This window comes from Stenella coeruleoalba (assembly GCF_951394435.1).
Source record: "Stenella coeruleoalba genome assembly, chromosome: 6".
NCBI lineage: Eukaryota > Metazoa > Chordata > Mammalia > Artiodactyla > Delphinidae > Stenella > Stenella coeruleoalba.
Genome location: NC_137151.1, coordinates 17,937,263 through 17,965,139, shown reverse-complemented (window position 1 = coordinate 17,965,139; position 27,877 = coordinate 17,937,263). Strand labels below are relative to the sequence as shown.

The 27,877-nt window shown below is 41.0% G+C and overlaps 1 protein-coding gene across 18 annotated transcripts in view; it reads left to right on the top strand.

Annotated features, from left to right (window-relative positions):
- The window catches only part of NCKAP5 (NCK associated protein 5), a 1,134,964-nt gene that overhangs the window by 781,366 nt on the left and 325,721 nt on the right, over window positions 1–27,877 (top strand). For 17 of the 18 annotated variants that reach the window (XM_079924718.1, XM_079924716.1, XM_079924715.1 and 14 more), the window contains one exon: window positions 24,768–24,855. In XM_079924718.1, coding sequence (XP_079780844.1) covers window positions 24,769–24,855 — 87 coding nt within the window. In that variant the 5' untranslated portion in view covers window position 24,768. Of the gene's footprint in view, window positions 1–5,618; window positions 5,681–24,767; window positions 24,856–27,877 lie in introns of all 18 variants that reach the window. The other variant, XM_079924717.1, reaches the window with a different exon arrangement.

Genomic DNA, 27,877 nt, shown 5'->3' with positions numbered 1-27,877 from the left:
ACCTTGGAGGAAGCCATTAGCTCTGGTCTGTTAGCCAGACTCAACTATCCCTTCCTGAACGCTTCAGACACAAACGTTTAAGAAATATAATAAAATCCTTCCTTACACTGAATGTTGTTAGCAACGTGTCCAGACTTGGAAAACTTCCTCTTGTTTTATTATGATTCATTTTGGGTAACGGACCCTACTTTCTTCTCTAGGATTAATACTGTTTAATTAAGGATTCCAAAAGACCAGTTTCCTTGTCTTATTTTGTATTTAGACAAAGAGCATGCTGTCTCTGGGGGAGGCCACTAAATTATTTCTTAATACGGAAAGGCTGTGAAGATGTGTTTCCATCAGATTTTGGTGAGATGTACATCTGTTCAGCTAAAGAGCTTTGATTACCAAAGCAGGTAGGCATAGAACTTCCTTTATTTTCATCAGCTTTTTGTACCCATGTGGCTATATTTTCAACTTCCCCAAATTTATTATAAATCAACGGACTTTGTGTGATGGTGACTCTTTTATTTCTTACACAGCAAGCTCTCTTTAGGGGGTGGGTCTGGGCCTTCGGGTCGTGGCCATCATTCTGGCCACTGAGCAGTAGCTCTGAGTTTATCTGGTTTTATTGGTTGGTATGGGGCTGCTGCTTCTACCTTCATTGGAACTTTCCTAAAATCAAGGGCAAATTTTACTCTTTTCCTTTTTCCTTCCTTTCTCTTTCCTATTTCCTTTCTCTCTCCTACTTCTCTCCTGTACTTGCTTTGTTTATTCCTGTCACTAAGCCAAAACAAGCCCTCGCAGTGACTCGAATATCCCAGGCTCTTTTGTGTCTTTGCACAAGCTGTTCTTTCTTTCTGAGCATCCTTTTCTCAAGTTTTTCCAGTGGCTAATCCTCACTTACCTCTCCAGCTTCACCTCAACAGTATCAGTTCTTTAAAACCACTGCCGAGTGGCCCACCTCTCTGCTGTCAGCGCAGCCAGGCTTACCTCTCTCACGGTACATAACCTGTGCCATTGTTTGTGCCGACATAATTGTTCGTGCCCCATTAACCAGCAGTAAGTTCCTTTCGAGTAGAGACTGGGTCTGTTATCTTAGTGTTCTTTGCACCCAGAAATGTTAACATCCAGTAGCTGTTGGAGGGATGGATGGATGGATGGACGGACGGACGGACGGATGGACGGACGGATGGATTGTGTTTAGGTGAAAATAAAATGTCTGTTCCTTGGCCTTGAAAATGAAACACATTAGACATGCTCACTGTCTTATCAAAACTTTACAATTTAATTGGGAAATTTAAGCATGTACCGAGCTATGAACGGAGGCAACATATGCTAAGTCGAACCAAAGGGGAGGGAGAGATAAAGGACTATGTAGTAATACCGCACACAGATCAAAGCGCCAGTGGTCAAGAAAAGCATTGAGGCGGAGGTGGCATTTAGGCTCCTCCTTGAGTTCCATTTCCCTTTATTCTTCTTCCTGGTATTGCCAAGAGGGGCCAAGGAATCTGAAAGACCCCAGGAGAAAAAGGTAGTTAATTTTTTTTTCAATGTGATCAAAAATAGCAACTACAGAGGAAGTCTTCCTTCAGATTCTTCCACTGCTTACTAGCTCGGTGACCTGGGCAAGTTCCTTACCCATTTAAAGCAACAGTTTTTCCACCTATCCAATGGTGATTAAAACTGAGTTGTTGTAAGAAAAGAAAAGAGATAATCTATGTACTCACCATGATGGCTGGTGTACAGTAAGTACTTGATAAATATTCGGCACTAGCATTGTCATCATTACAGCCCTTTACCGTGAGGCGTATCTGTTCGTAAGTGTATTTGTTCATGATGCCTTTTATATATAGCAAACCTTATTGTGAAAAATGCACCACAAAAATCTCTTTTAATGCATTTACTAGGTTGAACCACGTAGAACTAACATTTTATAGATCAAAAATGGTCAGATACCAGCCATTTCATGTGGTTCAACTTAATGTATGTGCATTTACCCATTTAGAATCCTAGATCTTACCTATAAAGCAGAAAGTCTTAAAATGGAAAAATTATATATGAGAAAGTTTGAGATCTCATCATTCACTAATTTCAAGCAGTAGTCTCTATAAAATTCTGGCTTGGCAAGAGATTTGGGAAGTTAACTGGAGTACATCATTGACTGTTGAACAGGTGAGCCCTTCATACCCAGATCTCAGGAGGTTAGGTTCTGGCTTGGATCACAGACATGGCAAGTGACCTCAGTCCCATGTTTCCTGGTTTTCACAATTTACCAAACCAAAGACTGAAGCACAGCACAGAGAATACAGTTCAAGTAAAAGTTATGTGGCTCCCATGTTGGGTCACAGGGACGGCACAGCTGTTGAAATGCAAAACCTGCAGGAGTAGGGTGAGCCATGTAGGTCGGGTTCAGAATGCTACAGGAATCCTTTCTGATATGGGGATTGCCAGTGACATTTGGGTTGATTCTTAAAGAATTTGAAGACCTTCGCTGGGGGTGGAGGAAAGTCACGTTCTAGATGGGAGAATCATGAGAAGTAGGTCTGGAGGCCAGAAAGCAAGGGTTCTCTTGCAAGAATGATTCCAAGTAGCCGTGACTGACTGCACATATGGTATGTGAAGAGGGAAAGGGGGATATAATAAGGCCATAGGAAGAAGGAAATATTGTACATGTCCTGCTGCGTGGTTTATTCTTTGTCTTGTGGGCCAGGAGGATGGGTCCATGTAAGGTTTGTAACAAAATTCTTGAAAGGGTAAGCATTGTTGTTCGAAGGAGGTTGACCTGATGGCAGGTAAAGATGATGAAGTGACTTACTAGTTAGGGGAACTAGTCTAACTAGTCTGTAGGGGAACTAGTTAGAAAACTTTTAGAGCAGTTCAATGACAGGAAATAGAGCCTGATCAAAGTAGAGACATTGATCAAGGAAAGAGGAGGGCATTGAAAGGGAAGAATTGGCAGTGCTTGGAAAGTGGTGGGCCTTTGGTGCAGAGAGGCAGCAGTTGAAAATGATGCTGCAGACCTTTCATCCTGAGTGACTGGGAGTGGGGTGGTCTTGGTATCAGTCAGGAAAAGACACCTGTCAAAATATTTGCAGGACAGAGGGATTCAATCCAGGGGAGTACGTGCCCACAGCAACAAAAGGAAGGATTCAAGGAGCAGATGTCGGGGGACCTCTGCTAACTGTCAAGTTCAAGCTGAGCTGTGGGCCAGAGTTAGGAGTTTGTTGCTGCTTCCAAAGGTGGAGAAACTATGAGAACAGTGGTCACAGCAGCGCTGCAGTCCCGAGACTGGTAACAGGCAAGGGAGGGCAAGTCCAGCCAACTGTGGCAAAACTTGACATTGTTGAAGCCCATGTGGTCTCCATCACTGTTGGCAGGGGAGGAAAACATATGCTTCTTTTCAGCCTTCAAAATATTCAAAATATTCAGAACCTGAAAGTTGGCAATGGTGTCTGAGGAAATGCAATTCCCAGGCTTTCTGCTCCAGAGCCATCAGGGAAACCATGGGAGAGGCGAGAAGGCCGCCAAGGGCCTGTAGATGGTACTAGACCTGATAGGGAGGACAGAATAAGGCAGAGAGTCTGGGGAAGATGTGACTGGCAAGTGTGAATGTGCTGAGTGCGAAGTTCTGGCAGGGCATCGAGTTGAGTGTTGAGAAGGTCACCGGACAGCCGGCTGTGGGCTTGGAGATTTACATTTGGAAATACGAAGCAAAGGAGGTAGTAGATGAGATTGGAAAGAAAGACAGAGACAGAGATAGAGCTGGCGGAGAGAGGGAGAACAGAAGACCGAGATCCTGGCCATGAGGAGTGGCCGTCGTTAGGTGATGGGAGAAGGAGACCTCAGTAGGAAACAGAGACATGTTTAGACGGGAAGGAGGAGAATGTGAGAGTGTAGCCGTGAAGGCAAGAGAGAGCAAAACTTCAAGAAGCAAGGGGTAGCCAGTGTAGGCAAAAGCTTAAGCCAAAGGAGTTAGGAAAGGTGAGTCAGTGGGGTGATTTCAGATCTACTGATGATGAGAAACAAGTCCGCACATAGGCATCAGGGCAGAAGTTGGGTAAAAGGTAGTTGTTGAGATTAATTTGGGTGGGAATAAACGTGAAAACAGAACATATAAACTGTTCTTTAATATAGGTGGTGGAGAGAGGAGAGAAAAGGGGAATACATTGCAAAGGGAGGGAAGGGACAAAGGAAGATTCCATTAGGATAAAGCTAATGTTAATTTGTTTGACATCTGATTTAAAAAAAAAAAAAAAAAAAAGAGCTCATGGAGAGAGAGGGAGAGAGAACAGCTGCCCAAGGGGCAGGATGAGAACAAAGGTCCATAAGATATGGGAGAGGATGGAATCCAGGGGTCCAGTAGTGGCCATGGCAGAGGGGCTCAGGGACCTGTGTCTGCAAGTTTTCTTATTGGCATCGCTATTGAAATGATCATGGATGTATTGAATTTCCCCCCCAGAGAGTATGGTGCCAAAGCAAGGACCACAGCAACATGTTTGCAGAGTGATAACCATCCAGTATATCCAAATAGAAAATCTGGAAATGAGCACCATTGTGAATACCTGCCCTCTTCTGTACGTTTATCGACTGCTGTGTGGTCATGACAACTCCCTATTGCAGGCTGTGCTTACTGCACATACTCACCCAAAAGAAGAACAGTGGCATTAGATTTACTCAACTTCACCAGTTTCTTGGCTGTAGAAAAACTGCAGCATCATTTTAGTGCCCCTATTATAGCCTAACAAGAGATAGATAAGTTCTAGGGAAACTGTGTTCTAATAGGTTACTGGAGTATGGGCCCTTCCCCTCTCCTTTCCAATCTGGGAGAAGTCTCTGTAGTTTGTGCTTAAATGTGTTCTTCTTCATTTGGAAGAGGCAGGGAAGAGAGATGAATGAGCTGCTCATTACTTGGACATTTGTGTAGTACAGGCCTATGGAATTTACCAGTATTTCAATAAACCTGCATGAATGGATGGAAAGCAGAGATCTGCACAGTTTCTCATGTTTACAGAAAGGGTGGGGGGGAAAGGACTTCAGGCCATAGATCTGAAAGTTCTAAAACAGAATAGCTTTAAGATAAAAAGTGGTTAATGTTGTATAAATCTATGCATGCTACCATGACAATTGCTAGCAATTCAATCAACATAGTATATTATATTCTCACCCATTTACATTTTGAAAATCCTGTCACTTGACAAATTTTGAGTGTTTATCAGTACTTAGTGTCTGTTATTTTTTCTTTTGCAATAAGTCTGAAAACTTCTGCTTTCTCTGATGCTTTTGCATATCAACAAAAATTTATTTTTTAAAGTTAGTTTTAGGGCATAGGTTCTCTGCCCTTTCCCCCAATTATCCTTGCTTCTTTCTTTCTGAAGCAACGACAATTCAAGGGTAAATGGGCACTCTTCTCACCAAAAGCCATTGTATTTCCAACACCTATTTCATTGGGCAGAAATGTGCAATAAAAGTTCTGTATAAAAGCTTGTATTCCACGACAAAAAATACTTGACAGTCGACTCTTATTTAATGTTAACCTTCTGGTTGGGGAATTTTGCAGTTATTGGTACTAGTTTTATTAGACTAGCTATTTCTTAGCAGCAGATACTCTGATGTGGTTATTCTTTATTTTCTCATAGACATTCGAGGTCAAGAAGGACACGCGCTAAATAGTGGAGGAAACCTGAACATCCCAGCTGGGGTGGGTAAATACAGATGTGCATGGAAAGTAATGAGGCCAGTACTCCATTTAGGAATATGTACAGTTGGGGGAATACTACCTAGAGGCTCTGGTTGACACTGTTTGAAATGAAGTTACTAAACTTCCATGAAACTGTGAGCATAACTTTAAATGTATGTAATTCAGTTGGAGGAGCCTTAAGTAGTTTAGCTAACAATGATACATTCAGTAGACATACGGACTACCATGCACACACTTAAGCCATATTTCTCATTAAGAAAACTTCATGGCAAGCAATTTAAAATTTGTAAACAAAATCATTAGTTTGAAAATCCCTTTTCTGTCCAGCTAAATCCTACTCATTTCCAAAAGTTCAGCCCATGTCAACACCTCCAAAGAGCCCCTCTTAGGCTCTTGGATTTCTTCACCTCCATGACATCTTCTCCTGGCACTTATTACGCATAGGGTAATTGTTGGTTTGCCTGTTTCACACACTTAGCTGATTTTCTTTATTTGAGTTGCTGGTTATAGCACAAAGCACATAGTAGGCATTCAATAGATGATTATCAAATAAAGGAATAGATAAATGAATGAGGGGATAATGAATGAGTGAGTGAGTAAATGAGGGAATAATTATTCATATTACAGAAGGAGTTGTTTTTAAGTTTTCCACCATTGGAATTAAAACTAGATGCAGGGCTTCCCTGGTGGCACGGTGGTCGGGAATCTGCCTGCCAATGCAGGGGACATGGGTTCGAGCCCTGGTCCGGGAAGATCCCACATGCCACGGAGCAACTAAGCCTGTGTGCCACAACTACTGAGCCTGTGCTCTAGAGCCCATGTGCCACAACGACTGAGGCCCACACGCCTAGAACCTGTGCTCCGCAACAAGAGAGGCCACCACAATGAGAGGCCCACACACCACAACAAAGAGTAGCTCCCGCTCGCCACAAGAGAAAGCCTGCGTGCAGCAACGAAGACCCAATGCAGCCAAAAATAAATTTAAAAATTTATTATTTAAAAAAATAGTTAAAAAAAAAACCCACTGGATTCATCTGGGACTTCCCTGGTGGCGCAGTGGTTAAGACTCTGTGCTCCCCATGCAGGGGGCCCGGGTTCGATCCCTGGTCGAGGAACTTGATCTCACATGCATGCTGCAACTAGGAGTTCGCATGCTGCAACTGGGGAGGCCATATGCCTCAACTAAGGAGCCGGCGAGCTGCAACTAAGACCCGGTGCAACCAAATAAATAAATAACACAGTGATTTAAAAAAAAAAAGCAACTATATGCCAATAAAAATTAATTGAAAAAAGAAAACTAAATTTATCTAAATATGCTTTGTGTCTACTTTTCAGCATCAGCTGTGCCCCAGGTGAAGCTAATCAGTATAGAACTCACAACTCAGGGACGTTCCATCCACCCAGGGTAAATTGATAACCACTGTGTGATGTCGATAATAGAAAAAGACCTGAGATATACACTGGGGTCCCTAACAAACTCATAAAGAGTAGTAGAACCAAGAACCCTGTACATGAAATTGTTTCTATAGTATTTAATAGCTCCAGGTACTATGTGAATAAGTGTTTTAGGCGGATGTGAGAATATAACAGAGAGCCCCATAAGTTAATGTGCAAGAATCTGTTTATAAAAAACACAGATCCCTGGCCTCCACTCTGAGAGATTCTGGATCACTAAGTCTCAGGTGGACTTGGGAGTCTGAATTTTAATGAGATTCTTCCCCACCCCCACCTTGGTGATTTCCTGCAAGTGTTCCGGAGAAAACACTTTAAAAATTTTTTTTCTTTTTCTGGAGAAAACACTTTTCAGTGGACTAAGGAGAGACTCTGATGGGCCAGAGTTATCAGGAAAACAGAGGTGGGACTTAGGCTGAAGCTTGGTGGATGCATGATATTTGGATAGGCAAGGAGGGAAGGGAAGAAATCTCCTTTGTCTTATGGTAATTGGCAGAAACCTCTCTGTCCAAATGCCAATCATTATGTTGATTGACAAAATGCACTTTCATGACATTGCAGAATAAGACATATTTCTCTGTTTCCTTTTTTGTTTTTAATCTAACACAGAAGCAGGTTTTAAATTGACTTCTTTTTTCCCAGTTTTCACTTTTACCTGTTAAATCTTGACATGTTTCTACACTTCAGAGTTTCTAAGATCAAGCATGCCAGTTATTGCCATCTCTTGAGTCGTGATGGTATTTTAAACAAGGACTACTGGGTGAAGAGTAGTGCAACATGAAATGTCTCCCTCTGTGAACACCACCGAGAGACCACCTCTTCCGTCGTCCTCTCCAGTATGACTCGGATGGTTACAAAAGTTTTGTGGGAGTGCTGGTGGCGTTTCCATGTTTATAGACAGGTACCATGAAATAGGCTGCATCAGAAACATACCTATCAGCTGTGCTGCTGAAAGCTTGGTGGTGTGTTCTTCAAAGCAAAGCAGACTTTGAAGGTGTTAGTTGTTTGAAGATTGCCCATCAGAAGGAACACGTTTGTGGACAGTTCAGAGAGCTGAGAGGGACTAGTTCTGTAGGCTGGTAATCAGTTTGGCACAAGTGAAAGAAGGGTGACAGTTGATATCTACCTGGGAGAGGAGAGAAGAGTCTCAATAGTGAAAGCTCAGTCACCCAGCAGAGGGTGATAAGTAATACCCAATGGGAAAAGACCAACAAGACTAACACCCACTTGCCTGTCTTGAGTTTCGGTAATCAGTCACCTAGAGAGGACTGTGTACAGTCAGACAAGCAGGGCAGGCACTCACTGAGAAGTGCTAGGTGCTCTACCTAGCATCTGCCCTAGCCTTCAGTTGGGTCACGTGACTGGTTCTGGCCAATGGCCTTTAAACTGAAGTGAGTTCTGGAATGAGACAGTAAAAATGCCTACGGTGTTCCCCAGTTTCTCTGTTCCCAGCCGCGCCGAAGGCCTCATGTTGAGAGGGTGAGGCAGCCTGAATACTTGAGTTACTCCATTTACAGGAAGATCATAATATTTATCATCCAACCAGGACAGTGTTGGGATGAAAAGGGTGCTATTAATAATTATGCCAGGGCAAGAGACATAAACTGGACCATCCTGGGAAACCAGGACATAGAAGCGCCCCACTCCTGGAGGACAGTCGGTTGCCAAGGTACCCAGACCGTGTGTCAACAAGCAGTTCAGTTATTTATTAAGTCACTGAAATGTTGGGGTTGTTTGTTAACCCAACATAACCTGTGCTATCAGTACTAATAAAGTAGGTTATTCTCCAGGCCAGTTGTTGTCTGAAATTGCAGAGTGATGCAGTAGCTCTTCTGTACTTGCTGAAAAAAGGCAAAGACGGTGGCTGCCTCCAGCGGGCGTTGACTTGATTGACTGTTGTTCCCAAAGAGCCTATTTTCTGTCCTTCTCACATCACCACCAAAATATCTACCATTCACAGAGCCTTGACTTCCAAAAGTTCGTTAAAGCCATGAGGAAAAACAAGTACCCACTTACATAACATTTCACATTTTGTCTCATTGCATCCTCATAACATCCTTCTGGGGTAAGTAGGACTGACATGGTATATCCATTTCATAGATAAGGAAACAGAGACTCAGTAGATGTAAGTGATTTGTTGGAAGTTACATCGCTAGTGGAAACATCTCCATCCAGACCCACTTATGTCACTTTAGGGAGTATAGGGGACTCCCATACATAGACTTACTGTACTGTGACCACGGGAGTCAAGGCTAGGAGAGGATTTGGTAACACCACATTTCTGGATGTGATGTGCTTTACAGTACTATCTGCTTGCTTAAGAGAAGCCACCCTAAAACACTGTGGATCAAATGTCATAAGCAGCATGTGAATAAAAGAGCAATCCCACTGAAGGATGCCCTGTGGCATCCAGGAGGCTCCAGAGGCCAGTTTTATGGATGCTTAAAACATCCCTTTGCCACTGTTGCCCCAAAATCTAACACTATGATTTGATCCCAAACATGGCCAATTAGATTTTCCTGCCTTTCTTTAACGTTCTCACCAAAAAAATTAAAATAAAAAAATTTTTTTGAAAGAGGACAAATATACTGTGATGCCTTGGACATTATTCAGATCCAGTGGACTATTGGTTACACCTCTCTGAGCTTTAATGACTTGACACTTGTTTGGAGTCCTTCCCCTTCATCCCCCAGACAAGTCCAAGCCGTGCAACCTGGCTGTTGAGGGTGCTGCCTTCCCCGGGTGGGGAGATTCTAAGCACAGGGGCCCAAGGGGTAAACCCCACCACCAGGAGATGTGGAGATGAGAAACTTGTTGTTTGAGAAAAGGCCACAGACAACCCCAGCGCCTGCCAGCCACTGTGGAAGCGGGAGAGCCGAGTTCAGGACATTGGACCTTCAGAGACTGCCCGGCCCCACGTAATGTCAAACGGTGAGAGCCCGCCCAGAGATCTCCGTCTCAACACAACCACCCAGCTCCACTCAACGACGAGCAAGCTCCAGTGATGGACACCCTATGCCAAACAACTAGCAAGACAGGAACACACCCCACCCATTAGCAGAGAGGCTGCCTAAAATCATAGTAAGTTCACAGACACCTCAAAACACCACCAGACGTGGACCTGCCCACCAGAAAGACAAGATCCAGCCTCATCCACCAGAACACAAGGACCAGTCCCCCGCACCAGGAAGCCTACACAACCCACTGAACCAACCTTACCCACTGGGAGCAGACACCAAAAACAACAGAAACTACAAACCTGTAGCCTGTGAAAAGAAGACCCCAAACACACTAAATTAAGCAAAATAAGAAGACAGAGAAACACACAGCAGATGAAGGAACAAGATAAAAACCCACCAGACCAAACAAATGAAGAGTAAGTAGGCAGTCTACCTGAAAAAGAATTCAGAGTAATGATAGTGAAGATGATCCAAAATCTTGGAAATAGAATGGAGAAAATACAAGAAACGTTTAACAAGGACCTAGAAGAACTAAAGAGCAAACAAATAATGATGAACAACACAATAAATATAAAATTCTCTAGAAGGAATCAAAAGCAGAATAACGGGGCTTCCCTGGTGGCGCAGTGGTTGAGAGTCCACCTGCCAATGCAGGGGACACGGGTTTGTGCCCCGGTCCAGGAAGATCCCACATACCGCGGAGCGGCTGGGCCCGTGAGCCATGGCCGCTGAGCCTGCGCGTCCGGAGCCTGTGCTCTGCAATGGGAGAGGCTACAGCAGTGAGAGGCCCGCGTACCGGGAAAAAAAAAAAAAACTGAATAACTGAGGCAGAAGAACGGATAAGGGACCTGGGAGACAAAATAGTGGAAATAACTACCGCAGAGCAGAATAAAGAAAAAAGAATGAAAAGATTTGAGGTGCAGTCTCAGAGACCTCTGGGACAACATTAAATGCACCAACATTCGAATTATAGGGGTCCCAGAAGACGAAGAGAAAAAGAAAGGGACTGAGAAAATATGTGAAGAGATTATAGTTGAAAACTTCCCTAGTATGGGAAAGGAAATAGTCAGGCAAGTCCAAGAAGCACAGAGAGTCCCATACAGAATAAATCCAAGGAGGAACATGCCAAGACACATATTAATCAAACTATCAAAAATTAAATGCAAACAAAAAATATTAAAAGTAGCAAGGGAAGAACAACAAATAACATACAAGGAAATCCCCATAAGGTTAACAGCTGATCTTTCAGCAGAAACTGCAAGCCAGAAGGAAGTAGCAGGACATATTTAAGTGATGAAAGGGAAAAACCTACAACCAAGATTACTCTACCCAGCAGGGATCTGATTCAGATTTGACAGAAATTAAAATGTTTACAGACAAGCAAAAGCTAAGAGAATTCAGCACCACCAAACCAGCTTTACAACAAATGCTAAAGGAACTTCTCTAGGCAGGAAACACAAGAGAAGGAAAAGACCTACAAAAATAAACCCAAAACAATTAAGAAAATGGTAACAGGAACATACATATATATACATATAATACATACATATTAACCTACATAATTTACATAATTACCATAAATGTAAATGGATTAAATGCTCCAACCGAAAGACATAGACTGGCTGAATGGATACGAAAACAAAACCTGTATATATGCTGTCTGCAAGAGACCCATTTCAGACCTAGGGACACATACAGACTGAAAGTGAGGGGATGGAAAAAGATATTCCATGCAAATGGAAATCAAAAGAAAGCTGGAGTAGCAATTATCATATCAGACAAAATACACTGACAAAGACTATTACAAGAGACAAAGAAGGACACTGTATAATGATCAAGTGATCAATCCAAGATGAAGACATAACAATTGTAAATATTTATGCACCCAAAATAGGAGCACCTCAATACATAAGGCAAATACTAACAACCATAAAAGGGGAAATTGACAGTAATACAATCATAGTAAGGGACTTTAACACCCCACTTTCACCAATGGACGGATCATCCAAGATGCAAATGAATAAGGAAACAAGAGCTTTAAATGATACATTAAACAAGATGGACTTAATTGATACTTATAGGATGTTCCATCCAAAGGCAACAGAATACACTTTCTCCTCAAGTGCTCATGGAACATTCTCCAGGATAGATCATACCTTGGGTCACACATCAAGCCTTTGTAAATTTAAGAAAACTGAAATCATATCAAGTATCTTTTCCAACAACAATGCTATGAGACTACGTATCAATTACAGGAAAAAATCTGTAATAATTAAAAACACATGGAACCTAAACAATATGCTACTAAATAACCAGGATATCACTGAAGAAATCAAGGAGGAAATCAAATACCTAGAAACAAATGACAATGAAAACATGACCATCCAAAACCTAAGGGATGTGGCAAAAGTAGTTCTAAGAGGGAAGTTTATAGCAATAAAATCCTACCTCAATAAACAAGAAACATCTCAAATAAACAACCTAAACTTACACCTAAAGCAATTAGAGGAAGAATGAAAAAACCCAAAGTTAGCTGAAGGAAAGAAATCATAAAGATGAGATGAAAAAGAAATGAGAAAGAAACTAAGGAAAAATAACAAAGATCAATAAGACTAAAAGATGGTTCTTTGAGAAGGTAAACAAAATTTATAAACCATTAGCCAGACTCACCAAAAAAAAAGCGAGAAGACTCAAATCAATAGAATTAGAAATGAAAAGGGAGAAGTAACAACTGACACTGCAGAAATGCAAAGAGTCATGAGAGATTACTACAAGCAACTAGATGCCAATTAAATGGACAACCTGGAAGAAATGGATGAATTCTCAGAAAAGCACAACCTTCCGAGACTGAACCAGGAAGAAATAGAAAATATAAGCAGACCAATCACAAGCACTGAAATTGAGACTGTGATTAAAAATCTTCCAACAAACAAAAGCCCAGGACCAGATGGCTTCACAGGTGAATTCTGTCAAACATTTAGAGAAGAGCTAACACCTATCCTTCTCAAACTCTTCCAAAATATAGCAGAGGGAGGAACACTCCCAAAATCATTCTATGAGTCCACCATCACCCTGATGCCAAAACCAGACAAAGATGTAACAAAGAAAGAAAACTACAGGCCAATATTACTGATGAACATAGATGCAAAAATCCTTAACAAAATATTAGCAAACAGAATCCAACAGCATATTGAAAGGATGATGCACCATGAACAAGTGGGCTTTATCCCAGGAATGCAAGGATTTTTCAGTATACGCAATTCAATCAATATGATACACCATATTAACAAATTGAAGGAGAAAAACCATATGATCATCTCAATAGATGCAGAGAAAGCTTTCGACAAAATTCAACACCCATTTATGATAAAAACCCTCCAGAAGTTGGCATAGAGGGAACTTACCTCAACATAATAAAGGGCATATATGACAAACCCACAGCCAACATCGTTCTCAGTGGTGAAAAATTGAAACCATTTCCACTAATCAGAAACAAGGCAAGGTTGACCACTCTCACCACTGATATTCAACATAGTTTTCGTAGTTTTAGCCATAGCAATCAGAGAAGAAAAAGAAATAAAAGGAATCCAGATCAGAAAAGAAGAAGTAAAGCTGTCCCTGTTTGCAGATGACATGATAGTCTACATAGAGAATCCTAAAGATGCCACCAGAAAACTACTAGAGCTAATCAATGAATTTGGTAAAGTAGCAGGATACAAAATTAATGCACAGAAATCTCTTGCATTCCTACACACTAATGATGAAAAACCTGAAAGAGAAATTAAGGAAACACTCCCATTTACCATTACAATAAAAAGAATAAAATACCTTAAGAATAAACCTACCTAAGGAGACAAAAGACCTGTATGCAGAAAACTATAAGACACTGATGAAAGAAGTTAAAGATGGTACAAACAGATGGAGAGATATACCATGTTCTTGGATTGGAAGAATCAACATTGTGAAAAGGACTGTATTACCCTAAGCAATCTACAGATTCAGTGTAATCCCTATCAAACTACCAATGGCATTTTCCACAGAACTAGAACAAAAAATTTCACAATTTGTATGGAAACACAAAAGACCTCGAATAGCCAAAGCAATATTGAGAAAGAAAACCAGAGCTAGAGGAATCAGGCTCCCAGACTTTGGACTGTCTTACAAAGCTACAGTAATCAAGACAATAAGGTACTGGCACAAAAACAGAAATATCAATCAGTGGAACAGGATAGAAAGCCCAGAGATAAACCCACACACATATGGTCACCTTATCTTTGATAAAGGAGGCAGGAATATACAATGGAGAAAAGACAGCCTCTTCAATAAGTGGTACTGGGAAACCTGGACAGCTACATGTAAAAGAATGAAATTAGAGCACTCCCTAACACCATACACAAAATTAAGCTCAAAATGGATTAAAGACCTAAATGTAAGTCCAGACACTATAAAACTCTTAGAGGAAAACATAGACAGAACACTCTATGACATAAATCACAGCAAGATCCTTTTTGACCCACCTCCTAGAGAAATGGAAATAAAAACAAAATAAATAAATGGATCCTAATGAAACTTCAAAGCTTTTGCACAGCAAAGGAAAACATAAGATGAAAAGACAACCCTCAGAATGGGAGAAAATATTTGCAAATGAAGCAACTGACAAAGGATTAACCTCCAAAATTTACAAGCAGCTCATGCAGCTCAACATCAAAAAACAAACAACTCAATCCAAAAATGGGCAGAAAACCTAAATAGACATTTCTCCAAAGAAGATATATAGATTTCCAACAAACACACGAAAGGATGCTCAACATCACTAATCATTAGAGAAATGCAAATCAAAACTACCATGAGGTATCACCTCACACCCATCCAAATGGCCATCATCAAAATATCTACAAACAATAAATGCTGGAGAGGGTGTAGAGAAAAGGGAACCCTCTTCACTGTTGGTGGGAATGTAAATTGATACAGCCACTATGGAGAACAGTATGGAGGTTCCTTAAACCACTAAAAATACAAGTATCATACGTCCCAGTTTTCCCACTACTGGGCATATACCGTGAGAAAACCATAATTCAAAAAGAGTCATGTACCACAGTGTACATTGCAGCTCTATTTACAATAGCCAGGAGGTGGAAACAACCTAAGTGTCCATTGACAGATGAAAGGATAAAGAAGATGTGGCACATATATACAATGGAATATGACTCACCCTTAAAAAGAAACGAAACTGAACTATTAGTAGTGAGGTGGATGGACCTAGAGACTGTTATACAGTGTGAAGTAAGTCAGAAAGAGAAAATCAGTATATACCGTATGCTAACACATACATATGGAATCTAAAAAAAAAAAAAGAAAACAAACAAAAAAATGGTCCTGAAGAACCGGGGCAGGACAGGATTAAAGATGCAGTTGTAGAGAATGGACTTGAGGACACGGGGAGGGGGAAAGGTAAGCTGGGATGAAGTGAGAGAGTGGCATGGACATATATACACTACCATATGTAAAACAGATAGCTAGTGGGCAGCAGCGGCATTGCACAGGGAGATCAGCTCGGTGCTTTGTGACCACCTAGAGGGGTAAGATAGGGAGGGTGGGAGGGAGGCCAAGAGGGAGGAGATGTGGGGATATATTTAGACATAAAGCTGATTCACTTTGTTATAAAGCAGAAACTAGCACATCACTGTAAAGAAATTATACTCCAATAACGATGTTAAAAAAAAATGAAGTAAAAAAAAAGAAAACATTTTGGGAATTCCCTTCAACTCCTCGTGGAAAATTGCGAGTGAATGCAGCTCTCTGCTTCCCGCCCTCTCCACATCTGCCTTTCCCCATGCAGTGATCTCCCCATGCAGGATTAGCGTAAGCCTGCCTACGAGAAAATTTATGTTGCTCTCTGTTCACATACAGCTGGCCCTGGAGTGAATATGATGCAGTAATTCAAATTAGACTAGCACCTTTCGATCTGTTTATGAATGGTGTTGCATCCCCATGAGTGAATTAGAGCCCTGTGGTTCCTGGGCAGTGGTATTATACTTGCAAAATTTGTGCTGAATTAAAAATATATATCATCTAAGATAGAAATAAGAAATCCCAGGCCTCCAACATTTATCCAGAGTGAGTTTCAGTTTCAGTGCAGTTTTTCATTATTGTCACTATAGATTTACTGTTCCCAACTGTGAGAGCCAGGATAAGCAGAGATTGGGTTAAGAACGTCAAAGTCACGGCCAACCTGGGGATTGTCCCTGCTTACATGCTTAGATATTCTAGCTTCTAAGTGAGGAAACTCATTTGCTAAGGAAACAAGTTGGTGCAGTTGGGCGCAACCTAGTTCTAAACTAGTAAAGTTTCCGCATGAACAGTTTCATCCTGAAATTGAATATTAGTCAGCTTTTCCCCTCACTCCCTACCTTGAGGAAAGCTTTGCACTGCAGTTAAACTGGGGAGGGAGGTTGGGTTGTCGAGGAAAGCAATGGGAGTAGAATGGGAAAAAGATATTTAAAAGCAAACGATATGTGAGGCCATGCAAAATATGTTCTTCATTAAGATAATTCTCCGATCTTTTCTCCCCCTAGCAGTAGAGCCCTGGGGTCTCTTAGCAGAGATTAGTCTGCTAGATGGTAAAGGATGTCCAGGCTAGGGATTGAATCTAGAAAACCCTGGCCTTATAAGGATAATATTTTAACCTCCTAAGCTAATTAGTTGCAAATGAAGCATATGAACTGTGGACTGCATATTAAATGTGACAAAAAGAGCAGGGAGTTATTTCTAGGAGATATTTGATTTGTTTTACTGATGGCCAGGAGCCCTGCATCTTAGCCCCATGGGTCGCAGCTTAAGAATTAGGTACCCTCTAGCTGGTACCTCTCTCTTGTTACTACTTTTCTCTGACCAGTTACATCTACATATGGGTCTATGGGGAAATGAAAATATAAGGAGCCAGGAAATGAGCGTGTGAAAAAACTGTTAGATTCATTCATTCACCCAAAAAAGAATGTATCGAACGCCGAGTCAGCAACACTGGCTGTGCTTAGCTGTTAAGAGATAAAATAAACAAGACACAGTCAGTGTCCTCAGGGAACTCAGAGATCATTAATAAGATGCTATAAGGCTATGAAGGAAAAGTACGCAGAGTGTAAAGAAAGTACAAAGGAAGGGCTTCTCCTTAAGCAAAGAAGAGCATCCACTTGGTGGTCCACCATGCTCAGGCACAAAGGAGATTGTGGGTTTTACCTTTCCAGGCTTTCTTCAGATTCTGTGCGATTTTGAGGCTGCCTGAGACCCAGTGGGCCTGCTGTGGCAGGTCAAGGGCACTCTTACAGATGTGTCTGAAGATAAACGGGCAGGTCAGCACGCTCATTGGAGGTGGCGGCCAAGATTCAGAACAGTGTAGCAAGCAGAAGCTAAGGTGAAGGTCAGAGTGCCATACATAACTCCAGGCTCTGTTCAAACAGAACAGACAGACTGGGAACAGCCTCAAGACCTTCAGACATAGAAGCAGAAGGGCCAGCAACAAATCTGGAGACAAGTGACTTCTCTCCAGATATAAGATAACACCATACCCAAGTCTCCTTTCTCTGTAAAGACCGTGATCCATGCAACCAGACCTGCAAACACCTAGGAACCATCTGTGGAAGAAAAGCAGTTGCTTCTCTTCAACATTTTCACCCAAGAGATAAGGTCTACTTTTAAAAACGGATGAACAAAATGTTGTCAATAATTTAGTATAAACAATTTTTAATATACAAAAAGTTGAATAAATTTTACAGCGAACACTGGATACCCAACAACTAGATTCTGCCACTCACTTTTACTGCACTTGCTTTACCCTATGTCTAGCCATGTATCCATCTCTCTCTCCATCCATCTATCTAATCGTTGATGCATTTCAAAGTAAACTTCAGGCATCATTACATTTCACCCCAAATTATGTACATACTTGAGCATGTATAGCACTAATTAAAGTTCCATATTTGTTTACGGTGCATTTTTTCTTTCAAGATAAAATTTATATACAGTGATATACGCAGATCTTAAATGTAGCCTTTGATGAATCCTAACAAATGCTTACACCTGTGCAATACAAACCCCTGTGGAGATACAGAACGTCAGTGTCATCCCAGGAAGTTCCTTGTGTCCCTTACCAGTCAGTCTCTGCCCTCCCTGGCAATCACTGTTCTTAAATTTTACATCATAGATTAATTTTTCCTGCACTAGAGTTACATACAAATGGAATCGTGTAGTATTTAGTCTTTTGTGTGTGGCTTCTTTCACTCAGCATAATGTTTGTGAGATTCTTCCATATCATTGCACGCATCAGCTTATTCCTAATGTTGCTGAATAGGATTCCCACGTGGGAAATACACACAGGCGCGCCTCGTTGTATTGCACTTTGCTCTGTCGTACTTCCCAGATACTATATATATTTTTCTTACAAATGGAAGTTTTGCGGCAGCCCTGTTTTATCAGATGATAGCATTTTTTAGCAGTATTTTTAATTGAGGTATGTACATTGGTTTTTAGACATAATGCTATTGTACATTTAATAGACTACAGTGTAGAATAAACATAACTTTTATATGCAGTTAAAAAACCATTTGTGTGACTTGTTTTATTGCAATATTTGCTTTATTGCAATATTTGCTTTATTGCTGTGGTCTGGAACCAAACCGGCAATATCTTTGAGGTTTACCTGTTAACACAGTTGCTTATATATTCTCTTGATGATGGACACTTGTTTCTCGATGGATTTAAAAATCCGTCGTGTTAGACAAAGTGTAGGATTTGTAGTAAGATTTGGGCAAAAGTTAATGCTAGTCAGCACGTGGAGGCTCAAGACAAAAGATGTTTGATTATATACAGAATAAATGGATTGTATTTTTTCCGAATATCCCAGTGGTAGTGTGCTTAAATTTTTTAACCCTGCTAATAGTCATCCAATGAAAGACTGTCTTGTAAGCATTTCTCTTCTTTCCAGCAGATACGGGAAGGATGCTTGTCCCCATTTTGGCCTTTGACCTTGCCAGATGAGTGCTGTTCTCTATATGGGGTCACATGGGATGACTTCATAGGGAGGAGGCTCCAGGTGAAGGAGAGGTGCTGCAGTGACTTAAGCCCCTCAACCTTCTTTCTATTTGAACCCCAGTCCCTTTCTTCTTGTCTTTAAAATGAAATTCAACCATGGCAGCTCCCTTGCTTAAACTGACACACTTTCTCAAAATGAGAAGATTGGTAGTCAAATACAGTGAAACACAAGGAGAAGCAATTTGCACGTCACAGCGGCAGCTGTCAACAAAGTGCACGGTGTAGGTGAAGAGAATATGGCATGTACTTCTAGCAGAAGTGGGTGGGTTCTGGTCTTGCAGCCTCTCACATAGGAAAATATGGGGAGATATTGAGTAATTGCATTATTAGTTTCATTTTTATTTAATGTGATTAATCAGCAAATACATAGCTTAAAATATTTCTTAAGAACAAAAATATGATTCGGTTCAGCTTTTAGTTCAAAGAGCCTCATCAGTTACTAGTTTGAGCCGGGGAGTGTGGCTTCTTGTTTTGTGTTCATTTTGTTCTATTTCTGTCAAAAATGACAGGCTAAACTGAATATCTGATCACAAGAGTCACAAAAGAACGCTTCAGTCTAATGTTCCCAGAGTGTCATTAGGCAAAAGAGAGGGCTAAATTTGGGGAGGAAGGAAGGGATGTGGAAGACTTCACTTTCCTTTACCTGCTATTAGAATGAACAGCTCCCAGTGTGCCCTGGGATTGTGTTTTCTAATAGTATTTTCATTATTGAATGAGTCAAGTTCTTCAGGGCTCAAATCATATTCTCTGATGGTAAAGAGACTCCTGACGTTTTCAGGCCCTGAATGATTAGGTAGTTTCCTGCCTTGAAAGGATTCAGGAAACCATTGTCTTTGAATATTCACTTGCAGAAGGATCTTCCTTTGTTAGGTAGGGAAACTGTCTCTGTGAGACATGGATGCAGATCCAATGACAACTTCCCCAGTCATCTGCTCTTTAGAAGGGGATCTGTGACAAGGTGGACCCCTGGGTACAGGGAGAAGATTTTGTTTCAGATCCTCACTAATCCAGCTCTTACGTGCTTTTGAATTGTTATTCTTCTCATGTGTTCTTTTTTAATGTCCTGTTTTTCTAACTTTAAGTTAGTGCCCTTTTTAAGCAAAACCTATGTTTTTTTCTTCCCCTAGAGGAAATACTATAGGAAAAATTTATTAATTTAAGGATATGTACCTTAAAACACGGAACCTACATTCAATTAAATACAATTCCTACATTTATATCTGTGTTACTTGAAATATAGTGTTTGCATATGAATTTGGTTTATTTTTTCTGACTTGTGTAGGACTTAACTTTTTAAAAATAGTTCACTTAATGTACATTAGAATTTATTGCATCTCACTAAGTATAATTTTGGCCTAGACAGTTTTTAGTTATGATAGCTACTTGACTGGTATTTAGAGGAAGAAAGGAATTAATCTCAGGTCAGACAAAATGAAAAAAGAAAAAAGAACTAGAAGACTTTAATTAAGGTAAGTGTTTAACGATAGATTGAACCAATCAGCAATTTAAAAACAAAAACAAAAAACTCTACCCATGCCTGACCTGGGGAAAGGAATTATGCTATTTTTAGTCACATCTGAGAAACAGATGATAGATTATTCTGTGTGCAGACTGGTAATGCAATCCCTCATACATCAGCTATCAAAATAATAAAACAAAGTAAAATGTCATTGGGCATTACACTACAATGGATGATCCTTCATAGTCTTTGATTTTCGGGAAAATAGAGAAGTTTGCTAAATGAGAATTTTTTTTAAAAGATATCATTAGGGAATAATGGTATATTCCTATCAGGTTCAAAATATTTCTCTGTTAGCAGATTCATAAAGGTTATGAAAGCTGAGACAACTTAATTTTTTACCAAGGGTAGGGCTGGGTCCCTACAACTCTGTTCCAAGCTGTAGCTTGGAAATGAAATTGGTTTTAATTAATCATGAATTTGTGCCAGAAAAGTGTTCACCCTGTTACCGTGGGTCTAGGCTGTTTGAGATCCTGTTTTAACAACTTTCTTTCCACCCCCTCTTTTTTCTTTCTTTTTTTTAAACTTGGAAGCCAAGAAGAATGGGTGGAAGGTGAATAAACGTTTTTCTTTTTGATCCAGCAACTTGTGCGTAGAACTTTTAATTATACAGAAGAGATAATTCAGCAAGATATGCACTGAGACAGAATTGTATTTTAATTTATTGATGACAAAGACAAGATTTTATTTGAGTTTTAACTGTTGGCCGATAATTAAGCCAAATGTTTATAAACGAGTAAAATAAGGATTGAAATAAGAAAGACGTTCAATCTCTGTGTGAAGATAGGAAGAAAGTAGACTAATATTTAGGAAACAAGAGGCTAGTCCCTGCTGAGTGATGTTGAGCAAGTTATTACCATTATCATTATTTTTCTTATTTATGGTAGATTTAGTAAATATCGTGGAAAATCTACTGTCATTCAAGAGGTTGTCTCTGTTTATATAAAATGAAATAAAGTATTAGAAATTGGCTTTCATCACTTATTACTTCAGAATTTGTGACTTCTTCACACCTATTTTTTTCACATAAAGCTCTCCCCAGGTCAGAAATAATATTGCTGCTTTCTTGGGTTCAGCATCCAGTAGGTTTTCACAAAGACAACTCTTAATTAGGCGTTAAGACTCCTCTTCATTTCAGATCATTTCCCTGAATGTAAATAAGTCCTAGTGGAAAAAGGATGCTGCTTTTACAGTCATGAAAATGGTTTAATCCTAATTCCCTGTCCAACTAACCGTGATCCCGTAAGTAAGCCATTCAGCCTTTCTGGACCTTGGCTTTCTCCTCTACCACAGAGATACAATGATACTTTAAAAGTGCATTATGATGATTAATAGACGTGAGAGGTCTTTGACAAGTTAAAAGTACTATTTAATTTTATTATCATGAATAACATAAGATACGTGAAAATACAGGGAACAGACTTCGCTTTCTTGGCTGGATGCGCGAAGAGATGGCTTGAGTAAATGTATAGTCACAAATCATTCTCTGCGCACTCATAATCGGTGTCTACCGTCTTCTCGAAATCCTGAATGGATCCTGGTGCCATCCCCTGTGAAGGCAGAATTTCCCCAGTTATCATCCAGGTTTGGATTGGCCCAGTTCATCCGCAGTGTCTTTACTCTTCCGCTAAGTGGTGATGCGCCATATGAGTAGTTGGCATTCTGAACCACGCTACCTTGGTTACTGTAAGGGTCTTGTCACTTCTGGGAATTCAGGGGTCTCCTAGAGCCCCTAATTTGTCTCGCTAGAAGCCCTAGTGAGAGAGAGATGCTGGGCCAGCCTGCTTCCCCCGACACATCTCCTAAACTAGGATTATATTGAGTCACTAAAATACATGCTTCAGGATGGGACTTGAAAAGACAGCCGACTCAGGTTCTGGGCGTGAGAGCACTGTGTTCATTGTGTTTAGTTCGGGCAGCCTGCTCTCAGAGTTCTGGTCCGTGAATCCTCACGGATGAGTCCCAAGGATAAGGCCATTCGAACATAGTTTGAACATACACAGTCAGTGCCTGTTACAGAGTAGGCACTTAATATTTTTTAAAATGAATTAACAAGGGATTCATATAATAATGTCTACTGAGTACCTACTTTATCTGTAATTGAGGGAAGTACATAAATATATGACATGATTCTATATCAAATATTGTAATTTACTTCAGAAGACAAAGCATGCATACATGAAATCTTTGAGTATTAAAGTGGAGAGGTTTTCTTTTTCTTTTTTTTTAAAACATCTTTATTGGGGTATAATTGCTTTACAATGGTGTGTTAGTTTCTGCTTTATAACAAAGTGAATCAGTTATACATATACATATGTTCCCATATGTCTTCCCTCTTGCGTCTCCCTCCCTCCCACCCTCCCTATCCCACCCCTCCAGGCTGTCACAAAGCACCCAGCCAATATCCCTGTGCCATGCGGCTGCTTCCCACTAGCTATCTACCTTACTACGTTTGTTAGTGTGTATATGTCCATGACTCTCTCTCGCCCTGTCACAGCTCACCCTTCCCCCTCCCCATAACCTCAAGTCTGTTCTCTAGTAGGTCTGCGTCTTTATTCCTGCCTTACCCCTAGGTTCTTCATGACATTTTTTTTTTCTTAAATTCCATATATATGTGTTAGCATACAGTATTTGTCTTTTTCTTTCTGACTTACTTCACTCTGTATGACAGACTCTAGGTCTATCCACCTCATTACAAATAGCTCAATTTTGTTTCTTTTTCTGGCTGAGTAATATTCCATTGTGTATATGTGCCACATCTTCTTTATCCATTCATCCGATGATGGGCACTTAGGTTGTTTCCATCTCTGGGCTATTGTAAACAGAGCTGCAGTGAACATTTTGGTACATGACTCCTTTTGAATTTTGGTTTTCTCAGGGTAAAGTGGAGAGTTTTTAAGTGATAGAATGAATGATTTCAAGTATAGGACTCAGGCTTCCCTGGTGGCGCAGTGGTTGAGAGTCCGCCTGCCGATGCAGGGGACACGGGTTCGTACCCCGGTCTGGGAAGATCCCACATGCTGCGGAGCAGCTGCACCCGTGAGCCATGGCCGCTGAGCCTGCGCGTCCGGAGCCTGTGCTCCGCAACGGGAGAGACCACAACAGTGAGAGGCCTGCATACCGCAAAAAAAAAAAAAAAAAGTGTAGGGCTGTAAGAATTCATAGAAGTAGGGGACTAATAAAGAAGTCTCTTAGGAAGTGAAACTTGAGGTGGATTTTGAAAGATGGATGGCCCATGAGAAGGTGAAAGGGTGTTGGCATTCCAAGAAGTAGTAACAGCCTGAGACAATGTCTGGAAATGGAAATGGGTGTGTGTGTTTTACTCTTTACTTTTGGGTTTGGGGGAGGGGGATGGGAAGGGGAAGGGTTTGAAGTGGGTATTTAAAATACAATTATAGCATACAATATATATTATAATATAACCTATAGAGTTACTCATAAATGTGCACTAAGATGTATTTGTAAAGGTATTTCTTAATTCAAATAGCAAACTTTTTTGAAGTAATTTAAATTCCATCAGCAAGGGAATGGTTAAATAATTTGTGGTGCCTTCACATCATGGAATATTAGGAAGCAGTTGAAAAAAAGTAGATCTTTGTGTGCTAACATAGAAAGACCACCATGGAAAGACATAACAGTGTATTAATGCTGAAAATGGATTCATGTAGGATTTGTCAACTTTGAAAACTGATTTTAAAAAGTCAAAGTGGTATTTCAGGAAACTTACTGGGGTGACACTGTGTCAAACTGAAAGTGAAGAGGGATGTTGGGAGATGTTTTCATGTGTACATAGTAGGCCAAGGATAGAGACCTGAATGGTAAAGAGAGAGAAGCCAAAGCCATTTTGCAGAACAATCGCAAAGGACTTCATGACAGATTCTTAATATAGGGGATGAAGGAGAGAGAAGAGAAAAGAGATTTCCAGGTTTAAGTTTAGGGAATAATATACTAAAGAATGATTTCTACTAACTGGAACAGACCCATGTTAATAGGAAACATTTCTTAAAGAAATTATTTATTCATTTATCTATCTACCTGTCTATTTACTTATTTATTTTTGCTTGTTTTTCAGGATGGAAGAAACAGTACGAAATCTACTGCAGAGTCAAGGACCTCCAGAACAGAAAAAAGAAGAAACTGTTAATATAATGGTCTATCAGGTACACCACGTGTCTTGCTCTTGGCTGGATACTGGTTGGCTTGTTTTGCTTGGATTTCTCTAGCTCTGTCCTCCCTAACCTGGAGATAAATAGAATAGGATGGTCCAGACCCCAGTGCTGGGAGCCACACCAGTCACCTCTGTTACCAGTCACCTCTGTTTGAGGAATACTGTACACATTCATTTAACTCATTCATTTCTTGTACTTTGTGAAAGGAATTGTAGGTTTGGTTGTAGGAAGGTGCAAAACATACGTTTATAGAGATGCAGAGAGACCTATAGAAGTATCGCGGTACTCTGTGGTCAAGGTTGTAAGAGAGGCATGTACAGCATTCTGTGGAACACAGGAGAGGCGCTGACTCTTCCTGCCCAGGGAAGGTAAAGAATACCTCCCAGAGATCTGACATTTAAGGTGGACCTGAGGGGTAGAGAACAAGAGAAAGAACGTTCCAGGCAGAGGGAAGCCTAGGTAAAGGGGCAGTGGTATGAACGTGCATGGCAGGCTCCTGGAGAGTAAGAAGCTCACGGACACTGCATCATGGCTGGTGAGATGACAAGTTTGATGGTGAGATGACAAGTTTGATGGTGAGACTGAGGGGACATGGAAGAGTTGGCCGAGGTTATGCCTGTCTTCTCAGCTCATGGGTGTGGTCTTGCTCCTCAGGCCATGTGGAGTCTACAGAGGTCCAGAGAGAGTCAGTGGTCAGTGCACTACCAAGTTGTCTTTTTTTCTTTTTTTAATTAATTAACTTTTTCGGTTGCACCGCATGGCACATGGGATCTTAGTTCCCCGACCAGGGATCGAACCTGCACCCCCTGTATTGGAAGTGCGGAGTCTTAACCACTGGACTGCCAGGGAAGTCCCAACAAGTGATCTTCTGATAGCCCTTATCCCACGGTGTTTTAACATTAGTGAAGTGACCAGGCTGGGAAGCAGGGCATCTAATCTGAGCATGACCCAAGTTGGCCATACAGATGAGAAGGCTCTGACAGCAGAAAGAGCCCAGGCACTCTATCTAGATCAATGTGGGACTTTCATTGAAGAGCACTGAAAATCACAAATAGGCACTCAATGTCCACTGCACGACTATGCATAGGGGGCTTTCAAAACCTAAAGAAGGAAAGGAAGTGGGCCAAAGTTTAAGCTGATCACTGGGCAGCCCTAGGTTTTGGCTAGCTAAAGAGCATGTGGGTGTGGGGAGGCAATCCTAGGAATCCGGCTGGTAAAGATCGTTTCACACTAGCGTCCCTGAATTCACGGGTTCTGGGCTCTGCAACCCCACTTGTGATGACAAAGATCGAGAGGAATCTGACAATAAAAGTCACAGTATCATATAAAGTTAAGAAATCTAGATAGAATTAACTTTAAGAAGTCTATGTCCTAAATCGTTGACTCTTGAGACATCTACAGAACTACAGTATGACAACGGGGACAACTGTTCTCTGTCTCCAGTGAAAGCAGTATAACGAGTTGACTTAAGCCTCCTTGGAGGAGATAAAAGTTAGCTCCATAGGGACTTCGCTGGCTGTCCAGTGGTTAAGACTTCACCTTCCAGTGCAGGGGGTGTGGGTTCAATCCCTGGTCGGGGAGCTAAGATCCCACAGGCCTCGTGTCCAAAAAACCAAAACATAAAACAGAAGCAATATTGTAACAAACTCAATACTTTAAAAATGGTCCACCTCAAAAAAAATCTTGAAAACAAAGTTAGCTCCATAACAACAGTAGAAAAACTCTCAAATGCATTTCTCAGGAAAAGGTTTAGATTCTTCTTGAGGTGGCCTTCACACAGGAAAGGCATGCCCGGCTTTTCCTGATGTGTGGTCACCTACGGTAAGGATAAGTATTTAAGTCCTCCTAGCTCTGAATCTTTCCTAGGTATTACATTTGCTTTGGCAGAAAATTGATGTATAAGTAAAAACTCAGACTTGACTCTGTATTAAACGGTTCTGTTTAGCCTTAAAGAGTCATATGAACCTGAAATGTCAGGCTTCTGTCCCCACTCACAGGTAACACCAGGCTTTAATTAGAACTAAGTAATTCAGCATCCCTCCTGTGCTTTTTCCAGTCTCCTCATTGTGGCTCTGTTTCACCAAGTTCTTACTTTCTTTTCATCATTCTTTGCTAATCTCTTCACACACTCGTTAGCCAAAACCATGGTATACACTCTTATCATCAGAATTCGTTTTGTGAAACCGGAAGCCTCTTAGAAAAACAGAGACTTTTAAAAATGTGTTTTCCAACTATTTCCTCTTAATCACCCAGTCTATTAGATTTGGGGGATCAGCTCTTCTCTCTAGAGTGGAGACAGTTACTGATGTGAATTCATGCTACACGGAAGGGATTTTTCAGCCATTGCTCTCATTGGCCTCAGGCTCATTATCTGGAAAATTGGAGAGAGATTTGGGTTGCATGAACCATAAAGCGTCGTTTGTACATTCAACAGCTATTTATTGAGTTTTTATTGTGGACTAGGCACAACGTTGTCCTCTGGGGATTCAAGACATGAGAATAGAGAGAAGGGTGGCACTGAGTCCCAGGGAGGTCCGTCACCTCAGTCATCCTAGTGTTCTAAATATGGCGAACAGTAGGAAAACCGGCTGTGCAAGATGTATGTGGTGAAACCAGTGGAGTGCATAGTTAACACTCCCTGAAGCCGAAGTCTTTGTTTTGGCTAAGAGCTGGGAAATGTATTGCTTCACAATATGGAGGGGTATTAGCACACCTGACTCAGATTTTCCAACTATAAGATTTCTCTGACAGGAACCAGAGGCCCGTGCAAAGTCTGAGACCCACAGGAAAGCCAGAGTGGGTTTTACTTTCCATCATGGAAGTGTTTGTTCTGAGGCTTTTATCATCGAGTCAATAACAGTAGAGTAACAGCTTTCTGAGTTCCAGGCCCGTGCTAATTGCCAAGCATGCATGTGAAGGGTGGTCATAGTTTGTTCAAGGGGCGTGTTCCTGAAGACTTCTCAGAGTTGGTTACTTGTATCGTTTAGAGCTTGTGTAATTTCACCTGGACCAG